Source organism: Chenopodium album, chromosome 8, assembly GCF_948465745.1.
Source record: "Chenopodium album chromosome 8, dcCheAlbu1.1, whole genome shotgun sequence".
Classification (NCBI taxonomy): Eukaryota; Viridiplantae; Streptophyta; class Magnoliopsida; order Caryophyllales; family Amaranthaceae; genus Chenopodium; species Chenopodium album.
In genome coordinates this window covers 39,671,645-39,683,849 of record NC_137841.1, presented here as the reverse complement: position 1 = coordinate 39,683,849, position 12,205 = coordinate 39,671,645, and the positions used below count along the sequence as shown (strand labels likewise).

General features: G+C 43.9%; 1 protein-coding gene and 1 pseudogene across 1 annotated transcript; one reads left to right on the top strand and one right to left on the bottom strand.

Annotated features, from left to right (window-relative positions):
- The first annotated feature begins 283 nt into the window (after window positions 1-283).
- Window positions 284-1,750, top strand: LOC145642945 (uncharacterized). The gene has a single exon (XM_081694102.1). It carries the CDS (start codon window positions 284-286, stop codon window positions 1,748-1,750), a length of 1,467 nt encoding a protein of 488 aa, XP_081550228.1.
- Window positions 1,751-4,950: 3,200 nt separating this feature from the next.
- On the bottom strand, window positions 4,951-5,049 carry LOC145557127 (small nucleolar RNA R71; annotated as a pseudogene).
- Between the last annotated feature and the right edge of the window lie 7,156 nt (window positions 5,050-12,205).

The window sequence follows — 12,205 nt, the reverse complement described above, 5'->3', positions numbered from 1 at the left end:
AATCGAGCAACGCCAAACACGTGATAACGATGAGAATAGGGCACGGAGTCGTAGGCAAAGCCGGAGTCCGAGATCGCCTGATCAGCGATCACCTTCTCGTCGGGAGGATGTAGGAGAATCAGAAGATCCTCCGAGGCAAGACAGATCTGAGCGAGATCCCATATCTCGTCATACATACAAGTCATAGACCTCGGGAAGAAGAAAGAACTCGAGACCAAGATGAGCAGCCACCACGGTTGCCATCACATTTGTCCACGCCGCTAACTCCATTGAGCCAAAGCTAATGAATTCCCCAAAGGTGGACAAGGTCAAGATGCCTACCATAGAGCCTTTCGCTGGAACTACCGATCCTGATGAGCACTTAGCTGCATATGCCGCGCAAATGAGTGTGCAAACAAGTTGCGAGGCCACATGGTGTAAGTATTTCCCCACTACTCTAAAGGGACAAGCCTTGTTGTGGTTCCAAAAGTGTTTGCCCAAAGGTAGTATCCATAGCTACCAAGACTTGGAACGTGTGTTTGTTAGTCGTTTCAAGCACGCAGCAAGACAGAAAAAAACAAGTGTCAATCTGATGGCTGTGACACAAGGGAAGACGGAGACCTTGCAGAACTACATACGAAGGTTCAATCAAGAATCTTTGAAAATTCAGAACTTACCAGATGAGACAGCCCTAACAACCTTTTTGGCCGGGCTGAGTTCCACGGATTTCAAATTTAAGCTGATCGAGTCAGGGGTTTCAACCCTCACTGAAGCCATGGAGCGGGCCCATAAGAATATAAAAGCCTCAGAAGTTTGTGGCACAAGCCGTGAAAATAATCCACCAGAGAAAAAAAAGAAACATGAGGATGAACCATCAAGGAGCCAACCATCCAAACGGTCCAACCTGATCACAAATCATGGTAACGACCCTCAGTACAACCGTAATCATCGAGAAATCTATTTGGACATTAAAGAGAAAAATATGTTGCCAAGGCCTCCTGTAGTTCGAACCCTCGAGGAGAAGAGGGACAAGAGACTCTGGTGCGAGTATTATCGCGAATGTGGGCATACCACAAAGAATTGTAGGGAGTTAAAGAAAGCCCTTGATCAACTTGCTGATGAAGGAAAACTTAACAGATACCTCAAAGAATCTGACCGCTCGAACAAGGAGAAGGAAAAGGCAAGAGATACTCGCAGCGACGACATCGGTGGACATGTCGCCGTCATTGCCGGTGGCTCAACACTCGGAGGATCGATGAATAAAGCAAAAGACAACCTACGAACCTTGCAACATCAAGTGCTCAAGGTCACACCCGTTTCAACGCCCTCTTCGCCTATCATGACGCTCGGTGGAAAGTTAGAACGCCCTTTGCAAGTCCCTCACGACGACCCCTTGGTCATTGAGATGAAAATTGCCAACTTCAGAGTTAGTCGAGTGCTCGTCGATAGCGGGTCATCAGCAGACCTCATCACCCTTGATTGCTTGAAATACAACGAAGAAGATCTAACACCCGTAGACAGACCCTTAATTGGCTTTGGGGGACAGTCCGTCTTTCCCAAAGGGACAATCCGTTTACCAATTCGACTTGGTCCCAAAGGGAAGGGTAGATCGGTAATTACCCACTTTTTGGTGGTGAACACACCTTTGCCCTACAATGTCATACTCGGACGGCCGTTATTGAACAAGGTAAAGGCATCCATATCAGTCTATCAGCTGCTCATGCAATTCGAGCTTGAAGATGGAACAGTTGGGAAAGTATATGGAGACTAAGGATCCGCTAGAGAATGCTACGTCAATAGCTTGAAGCGAACATTCGAAGCACCCGTTGAACCACCGAAGAAGAACAAAGTAACCGACCCCTCCGTCCTTTTCACTGAAGAATCTAGGGGGGTAGACAAACCCCAGCCCATAGAAGAAGATAAGGAAGAAGTCATTGGCATCGCAGGAGAAACGGTGCGGGTCGAAACAAATATCGACGCTGCATTGCGCACTTAAATAATCAATGTGCTTAAGGCAAATCGTGATGTCTTTGCCTACTCAGTAGGCGAGATGCCCGGCATAGACCCTGCCATTATGACTCATCGCTTGAACATCAAGCCAGGCTACAAGCCTGTTAAACAAAAGTTGAGGCATCAAGGCCCCGAGCGCACCGTAGCGGCTGCAGCAGAAGTAAAGAAGCTACTCGAAGCAGGGTTCATTAAAGAATGCCAGTATACGGATTGGCTTGCAAATGTTGTGTTAGTCAAGAAACCCTCAGGGGCATGGAGAATGTGCGTCGACTTCACTGACTTAAACAAGGCGTGCCCCAAGGATGACCATCCTCTCCCTAAGATAGACAAGCTTGTGGATTCAACGGCTGGACATGCTCTATTCAGCTTCATGGATGCAAACGCGGGATATCATCAAAACCCCATGGCAGAAGAGGACCAACCACATACCGCGTTCATCACTAACCAAGGAGTATATTGTTACAAGGCCATGCCTTTCGGCCTCAAAAATGCTGGAGCCACATACCATAGGTTCATCAAAAAAATCTTCGAAGGGCAATTAGGGAGAAACGTCGAAGCTTACGTTGATGACATGATAGTAAAGAGTCGCCATGAGAAGGATCATGTCACAGACTTGGTCGAACGCTTGTGATGAGTGTCATTTATGGCACTCATAGGGTAGTCTTTTAGGGTTATTTCTTTCCCCTTTTTATGCTTTCTTCTCTTATTTTTGGTCCTTTTTCCTTTAGTTTCTCTTTTTCCTCTTTTCCTTATGATTCTCGTGTTTTTATCGTGTTTTCCTTTATTTGGCTCTTTTTCCCTTTTATTTCCTTTCTTTGTTTACTTGTGTAGGTATTGTGAGAATCACTTTGGCAAAGGATTCAATTTGGGACCTTAATGATCAAGCAAGGAAGAAGCATTTGGCTAGAGAGGGCTTAGAGAGGCCTTGGAGAGGCCTCGGAGAGGTTTCCAATGCAAATCCAGCAGGCCGCGGGCGCGGGTCATCTTGCCGCGGGCGCGGGCCTATGTTACTCAAAATTGCCAAAACTTGGCAGGAACTTGCCGCGGTTGCCCCGCGAGCTCTCCGCGGGCGCGGGTAAAATGGAGAGGCCGCTCCATTCAGAGAGACCGCGACCCCCTGATCAGGCTTTGGGAGCAGGGGATTAGCCGCGGGCGCGGGTTTCACTGCCGCGGGCGAGGGTCTCTGTTGCCGCGGGCGCGGGGTCTGCCCAGATAGCCCGCGGAGGGTTCCGTACCCATTTCTCCGCGGGCGCGGGTCTATCGAGAGAGGGCGCGGGAGCTGCCGATTTCTTCTTTGCTTATAAATAGAATTGTATTTCCTTTTTGAAACCAACTTTTTGATAATTTTCATTAGCTTAGTTTTAGAGAGAGAATCTAGAGAGAAGTTAGAGAGAAGTTCTTGGTTTTGGATTTGTAACTCAACATTTGATCAATCAAGTTTGGATTTCTTCATTTTCAATCATCAATATTAGTGAGAATCTCTTCCTTCCTTCATCTTTTACTTACTTGCTATTTGATTTTTGCTTGTTGCTTGTTCTTCTTTGGATTTGAATTTGATATTGTTGATTATTTTGATTTCTCTTAGATTTTGATATAGAAATGAAGATTAAAGCAATATCTAGTTGTTTGTTCTTAAATTTCACCATGATTAGTGAGTAGATTAGTTTCTAGGGAAAGGGGGAAGCATGTTTGATTAATGAAATTGCTAGTTGATGCTCTTTGATTGATTGATTTGTTGCAATTAAATTGGTTGACATAGTTTTGCATGTGATTGATTAGACTAGGAGTGATCAACCTATAAGATTAATCTAGATTGCATTGCAACTCTTAATGACATGAACAATTGAATTGAAAGTTGCTCTAATTGATTGGGTTTGCTTGTGATTCTTCTTGATTTGCCTTTCATAGTGACACCTAGATTGGCCTATAGGAGATAGCATTTGAACTCTCTTGATTGCTACTATTGTTTGTCCATTGCAATACTTTAATTAATTGATTGAGCTCTAAACTAGCATTATCATTGAACTTGCATGTGGAACCCATATCCCTAGTGTTTAGACCTTTGTTTTACTTGATTAGACTTGCTTTATTTTACCATAGTGCCAACCATAATATCAACTCCATCTTCGAGGTAGCTTGACTTAGACTCTAGTTTTCATCATTGCATTCCCTAGGGATCGACCCTTAACTTGCCCTATATTCATATAAGGTTGGTTAGGTGTTTACAAATTTTGTTTGACTTGGGGGAAGGGTAGATAACGACATAAATTTTCCCCTTGTCAAAATGGCGCCGTTGCCGGGGAGTGCTATTGGTGCTTAGCTTTTGTTGTTGAGTCTACTTCATTTTAATTGAAAAAAAAAATGCAAAAAGATTTTGTTTCTTTAGGCTACACTTGTAGCCGTGCTACTAATATTTTCTTTGAAGTTTTGCATGCATAGAGCTCGTGATCGATCCATTGTGCCTTTTGACCCGGAAATTGAGAGGACTCTCTCAAGAAGAAGAATATCTAATCGATTCTCCTTGGGGTATAGTTCTTCAAGTGAAGAAGAGATTGAAGAAGAGAAAGGCATGGGAGAAAATCCGAGAGTGGCCTTGAAGGAGCTAGGAATACCCGGTGCTTATAGGTTTGAGAGAGGCATAGCTCCGCCTACAACACCGGCAAATGATTTCGAGATTCGGCCGGCCATGATCACCTTAATTGAGAGGAGGCAATATAGTGGGGCTAAGAATGAGAGCCCGTTGAACCATCTTAAAGAATTTGAAAAATATTGCAACACCATCAAAGTCAACGGAGTTTCTCAAGAGTTCATACGCCTCAAGTTGTTCCCCTTCTCTCTCATAGGAAGATCCTTAGAGTGTCTAGATAAAGAGGTGAAGCCCAATTCCTTGAGAACATGGGATGATGTTACAAAGGCCTTCTTGTCTCGTTTTTACCCTCAAAAGAAGACGGCGGAGGCAAGAGCCTTGATTCAAGGGTTCAAGCAAAGGCCAAATGAAAGCCTTTACGAAGCATGGGAGAGATACAAAGAGTATCAAAGGGAGTGCCCTCACCACGGAATCCCAACATACCAAGTGGTCCAAATCTTCTATGGCGGTTTAAGTCCCCAAGGCAAGTCATGGCTTGATAGGGGGGGGGGCCGGGAGTCCTATCATGAACAAGACCGAAGAAGAAGTGGTGGACATCATTGAGGACGTGGTGACGTATTATAGAGATTGGCAAGATGGGGAGAGAGACTCTTCAAGCAAGCAATCTTCTTTGTACTCGGTAGACCATCTAAATGCGATCAACAACCTTTCCTCCCAAATGACAAACTTGGGAAAGGAGATGACCGCAATCAAAGCCAAGTTGGAGAGAACTTCTACTTCATCCCAAGCTTCGAATCTTCCCTCCCAATTTAAGGGGAGAGGTACTCCTTCTAACTCTCAACCCCCTCCCTCTTCACATAATATGCCTATGGGTTGTTTGTTTTGTGATGCATGTGGATCGTATGATCATGACTCTAGTAATTGTCCTAATGAATGTGTTGATGAGTTTGATAACAATGAGAGTGAGCATGTGAATTATGTGTCAAATAATAATGCTCAAAGGTTTGATAATCAAAGAGGTCAATGGAATAGGAATTACCAAAACCAAGGCAATTTTGACAACTATAATCAAGGTGGTGGTTATAGAAACCAAGGGAACCAAGGTTTTCGTGGTAGCTATAATAATCAAGGTTATAGTGGCCAAAATCAAAGCCAAAATTATGGAAATCACAACCAAGGTAGTGGTAACCATAATCAAGGTGGTGGTAACCATAATCAAGGTTATGGACAAAATCAAAATAGGGGTACTTGGAACAATCAAGGGAAGGGCAATTTTCAAAATAATGCTCAAAGAGGTCCCCCACCCGGATTTGTTCCAAGGACTCAAGGAGAAAATTCCTATTCCCAACCTTCTTCACCTAGGACCAATTTGGAAAAAATAATTGAGAATCAAACCAAGTTGTTGAACACATACATGGCCGTTAGTGATAAGAAGTTCAATGAAATGATGACCCACAATAAAATGCTTGAAAATCAAATTTCTCAACTTGCTAATGCTTTGAAAGATCATGCAAGCCCTTCTTATTTACCTTCCCAAGGTCTTGATCCCAAGAAACACGTGAATGCTATTGTTACTAGGAGTGGTAAGGTTCTTGAGGAGAGATTGCCTAGGAAGGGTGAGGATAAGGAGATTCCTAAGATAGCCTTGGTTGAGAATGAGGGGGATAGGGCATCATTGGATGAGGTTGTGGTTGAGACACCTAGAGAGGTGAGAGTAGAGAAAGAAATTGTGAAACCTAAGCTCCCTTACCCACAAAAATTCATGAGACACAAATTGGATGAGCAATTTGGGAGATTCATTGATATGCTAAAACAACTTCATCTTTCTCTACCTTTTACCGATGTGATCAACCAAATGCCAAATTATGCCAAATTCCTCAAGGACATTTTGAGTGGAAAAAGGACTTGTGAGGTTGTGGAAACTATCAATTTGACCGAAAATTGTAGTGATATCATCATGAATAAAATGCCACCCAAATTGAAAGACCCCGGAAACTTCTCCATCCCTTGTGCCATTAACAAGATGCAAATTGATAATGCCTTATGTGACTTGGGAGCTAGTGTTAGCATAATGCCATATTCGGTTTATCAAAGGCTTGAACTAGGGGAACTCTTACCTTCTAACATTACCTTGCAATTAGCCGATAGGTCAATCAAGTTTCCAAAAGGTAAGGTAGAAGATGTTCCATTGAGGGTTGGGAAGTTTGTGTTCCCGGTGGATTTTATTGTGCTTGAAATGGATGAAGATGCTACCATTCCAATCATTTTAGGTAGACCCTTTCTTGCTACCTCGGGTGCTATGATTGATGTGAGGAGTGCAAAGATTTCCCTTAAGGTAGGAGATGAGGTCATTGAATTTGATTTGAATGAAAGCATGAAATATCCATCTTCTTCTCTAGAAAATTGCATGATGATTGATTCACTTGATCATGTTGTGTCTTCCATGCATGAGCACCTGCTCACCTCTAACGATGCTCTTGAGAATGTTTTGTTGAACAAGGACAAAGTAGGTACACCATGCAAGGAAGTGGCATTCTATGAAGAATTGCTTAATGGAAGCATGGAAGAAGTGGATGAGCAAATGTGCTTGAAAATCTCAAGCTAAGAGGCTTTGCAAGCGGCCACGTCAAAGGAAGGTAATGGTGTGCCTATGGTAGAGCTCAAACCTCTACCATCACACCTTAGGTATGAGTTCTTGGGCCCTCATTCCACTTATCCCGTGATAGTTAGTGCATCCTTGAGCGTGAGCCAAGCTCAAGCGTTATGTGGTGTTTTGAGAAAGCACCAAGGTGCTTTGGGGTACACAATTGATGATCTTAAAGGTATAAGCCCCGCCTTGTGCCAACACCATATAACACTTGAGGAAGGCGCCCTTCCTTCCATCGAACGACAAAGAAAACTACATCCCCAAATGGGAGAGGTAGTTAAGAAGGAGATCACCAAGCTATTGAATGCGGGAATCATATTCCTCATCTCTAGCTTAAGGTGGGTCTCCCCCGTGCATGTCGTTCCAAAGAAGGGGGGCATGACCGTGGTTGAGAATGAGAAGGGTTAGCTCATTCCAACTAGGACGGTCACGGGTTGGCGGATGTGTATAGACTATAGACGTCTAAACACATCCACCAAGAAGGATCACTTCCCTCTTCCATTTATTGATCAAATGCTTGAAAGACTAACAAGGCACAAGTTCTATTGTTTCCTCGATGGATATTCGGGATTCTTCCAAATCCCCATTCACCCCGATGATCAAGAGAAAACTACCTTCACATGTCCTTATGGGACCTTTGCCTATCGAAGAATGCCCTTTGGGTTATGCAATGCACCCACTACATTCCAAAGGTGCATGATGAGTATCTTTGGGGATATGTTGGAGGAGGAAATGGAGGTCTTCATGGATGACTTTTCGGTGGGGGGTGACTCATTTGAGGAGTGCCTTGTGAACATTGAGAAGTGTTTGGAAAGATGTGTTAAGGTCAATCTTGTTTTAAATTGGGAGAAATGCCACTTCATGGTGGAAGAAGTTATAGTGCTTGGGCACAAGATTTCAAATAGAGGCATTGAGGTGGATAAGGCAAAAATAGAAGTTATTGAGAAACTTCCACCTCCGGTGAATGTCAAGGGTGTGAGATCGTTCCTGGTCATGCGGGTTTCTATAGAAGATTCATCAAGGATTTTTCACTTATTGCTAATCCCCTAAATGACCTTCTTCAAAAGGATGTTGAGTTCATTTTTGTTGACAAATGCTTGAAGGCATTTGATAAATTGAAGAAGGCCCTTATCTCCACTCCTATTGTTCAAGCCCCAAGGTGGGATCTTCCTTTTGAATTGATGTGTGATGCAAGTGATTGGGCTATTGGAGGTGTTTTGGGACAACGTGTAGAAAAGAAGCTTCATGTGATCTATTATATGTCCAAGACACTCAATGGGGCTCAAAAGAACTACACAACAACGGAAAAAGAATTTTTAGCAATTGTGCACTCTTTTGAGAAATTCCGTTGTTACTTGTTGGGTTCCAAGACCATAGTCTTCACGGATCACGCGACCCTCAAGTATCTCTTTGCCAAGAAAGAGTCCAAGCCTAGGTTGATTCGATGGGTGCTTGAATTGCAAACTTTTGAGATTGAGATTAGGGATAAGAAGGGTGCGGAGAATGTTGTGGCGGACCATCTTTCTCGCCTTGAGGGTGATCACATTCATGATGATGGTTCACCAATTGAGGATAGAATGCTTGATGACTTCTTATATGCCATAGAGGTGAAGGAACTCCCATGGTATGCCGACTTGGTGAATTTTCTAGCATGTGGGGAGTTTCCACCCTCTTTCTCAAAGAACCAAAGGAAGAAAATCAAGAGGGAGGCAAGACATTACTTGTGGGATGATCCCATCCTATACAAACGAGGGGTTGATGGCTTACTTAGGCGTTGTGTTCCAAATGAAGAGGTGCCTAGTGTTTTAAGGATGTGCCACTCGGACCCTAGTGGTGGGCATATGGGTGTTTCCAAGACCGCTACCAAGGTTCTTCAATGTGGTTTGTGGTGGCCGCATCTCTTCAAGGACTCATGGGGCTTTGTGAAGTCATGTGACCGATGTCAAAGGGTTGGGAATATCTCCAAGAGGAATGAGATGCCTCAACAGCCCATTCTTGAGTTAGAGGTGTTCGATGTTTGGGGGATTGACTTCATGGGACCGTTCCCATCTTCATATGGTAATCAATTCATACTTGTGACTGTGGACTATGTTTCTAAATGGGTTGAGGCCATTGCCTCCCCTACTAATGACCACAAAGTAGTGTTGAAGTTGTTCAACAAAATCATCTTCCCAAGGTTTAGCGTGCCTAAGGCTGTGATAAGCGATAACGAATCTCATTTTGTTCACAACGCTTTCCAAAAGATGTTGAGGAAACATGGAGTGCATCAACGGTTCGGCCTTCCATATCATCCTCAATCGAGTGGCCAAGTCGAGGTTTCCAATCGTCAAATAAAGCTCATTCTTGAGAAGACGGTTGCAAGGAATAGAAAGGATCGGTCGAACAAGTTAGATGATGCTCTTTGGGCTTATAGAACGGCTTTTAAGACGCCTATTGGTACCACTCTATATCGCCTTGTCTATGGCAAATCGTGCCATCTCCCGGTAGAGCTTGAACATCGTGCCTTATGGGCTATCAAGAAGATAAATTTTGACTTAGCTAGTGCGGGGGAGAAGAGGTGGTTGGATCTTCATGAGCTAGAGGAACTTCGACTTGATGCTTACGATTGTGCTAGCACCTACAAGGCTCGCTCCAAAGAGGTTCATGACAAGTTGATCGAGAAAAAGGAGTTTTGTGTAGGTGACAAAGTCCTCCTCTACAATTCAAGGATGAAGTTGTTTCCCGGAAAGCTCATGTCAAGATGGAGTGGACCATTCTTGGTGAAAGATGTTTTTGATAATGGTGCCGTGGAGATTTCTCCTTTGAACTCCTCATCTTCATTCAAAGTTAATGGTCATCGGCTCAAGAAGTACTATGAGGGAGTGTTTGTTGGACTTGTTCACAAAATGATTCTTTTCAAGCCACCTTGAGATGGTGGTGCACGTCGAGCTAACGACGTTAACCAAAAGCGCTTACGGGAGGCAACCCGGATTCTCATCTCATTTCTTTTTCCTTTCTTTTCTTTTATTTTTCCTTGATTGGTTTTTGATTTTATTTTTGAGTTAGTTTTGTGTTTGTCTTGTAGGTCGGGCATTATCATCGCTTGTTGAAAAAAAAAAAAAAGGGTTTGGAGAAAAGTTAAGAGTGCTGGGGAGAGGGCTCCCCGAGGGCAAGGAGAGACCTCGGGGGCAATTTCTCCTCTTGAGGCAAATTTATAATGTCATTTCCAGGGACTTCCCGCGGTTGCCCCGCGGTCTCTCCGCGGGCGCGGGAGGTTTTGGAGAGGGCGCCCCCTATTGGAGAGGGCGCGGGCCTCAATTCGACCAAATTTGAAGCTTCATTCCAGGAAGTCCCCGCGGTTGCCCCGGGGTCTCTCCGCGGGCGCGGAAGGTTTTGGAGCGGGCGCTCCATGTTTGGAGAGGGCGCGGCCTAAATTCAAGCAAATTTGGAACCCCATTCCAGGGACTTCCCGCGGTTGCCCCGCGGTCTCTCCGCGGGCAAGGGAGGTTTTGGAGAGGGCGCGGCAAATCAGGAGAGGGCGCGGCCCCCCATCAGGTATTAAAATTCTGAAATTCCAAGAAGTCCCCGCGGTTGCTCCGCGGTCTCTCCGCGGGCGCGGGAGATTTTCTGCGGGCGCGGCATTTTCGGGAGAGGGCGCGGCGAACTGGGTTTTAACCCGGGGCACGCCTCTCTTCTCCCTCTCTCATCTCTTATTTTCTCCTCTTCTCCTTATTTTTCCCCTTTCTCTCTCTACCTCCTCTCAAACCCTAACCCCAAAACATCAATTTCCCACAAATTTCTTCACATTTTGCCTAAATTTTTCACAATTTCTTCCATTTTCCTCCATTTTCAACACTCCTCCTCTTCTTTCTCGTGCTTCTTCGGGAAATTTTGGTTCTTTGAAGTGCTTTGAGTTTAATTTGAGTCTCCAATCTTGGTATACTTCTAACCTTTGTAATATTTTTGTCAATTTCAATTGATTTCTTTACATTGGTTTGTTTACCTTGAATTTGAGCATGATTTTTGTGTTTTATGGTTGATTTATGGGAAAATTGGTATATTTGGGTGATTGTTACTTTTTCTTGTTGATTCATGATTATATTGTTGAATGATTGTTGATATTGTTGTTTGTTGTTGGATTTTGTTTGTTGTGTTGATTGGAATAGGTACCTTGTAGTTTGTGGTGGTTTGGTTGGATTTGTAAGGAGGTTTTTGAGTAATTTTTGGAGGAAGTTGATTTGTTTGAGGGAGTTTGTTGTGTTCTTGTGACTTGTGTGAATTTTGTTAAAATGGATTTGATAAGACGAGTCAAAAGTAGCAAGAAGCGCTCAAACCAATCCCCCGGCCAATCTTCTCAAGGCCAACCCTCAAACCCTCAACCCCAACCGCATTCCACAAATCAAGATGATGCTCCTCCTCCTCCTTTACCCCCTCTCAAATTTTGGAACCGGTCTAAACAAACCCCCATCTATAACAAAATGAAAGACCGGAAGTTTAGACCCTCCCGACATTACTTTCTTGAGGATATGGCCAAGTTAGGAATTGCAAATGACCTTGACATCCTCCTAGATAACCTTAGCTTGGGTGAGTTTCTAAAATCGGCCCCTAGAACCTATTTGGAGCCTTCCATTGAATTTTTCTCCACATTTGAGTTCAATAAGGTGGGGGAAACCGATTTTATTATTTCCTTCCAACTCTTCAATGTCAAACACACCATGAACCTAGCCGAGTTCAATGTAGCCCTTGGTTTCAACCCCAATGGTGATATCTTCGAGCCCCTTATCTCCCTTGTCCAATCTGAGTATAATGAGGTTTCTTGGTGGAGAACCATAGCCAACAAGAGGGAGTTTGATTCGAAAAAGTCTCTTGCTAGTGAGATTATCCATCCGGCCCTTAGGATCCTTCATAGAATTCTTGGGTATTCGGTTTTTAATAAGCAAGATTTGGGGAAGTTGTCTAGGGAGGAGATTATGGTGTTATGGATGGCTACCAAGCCGGAGTTA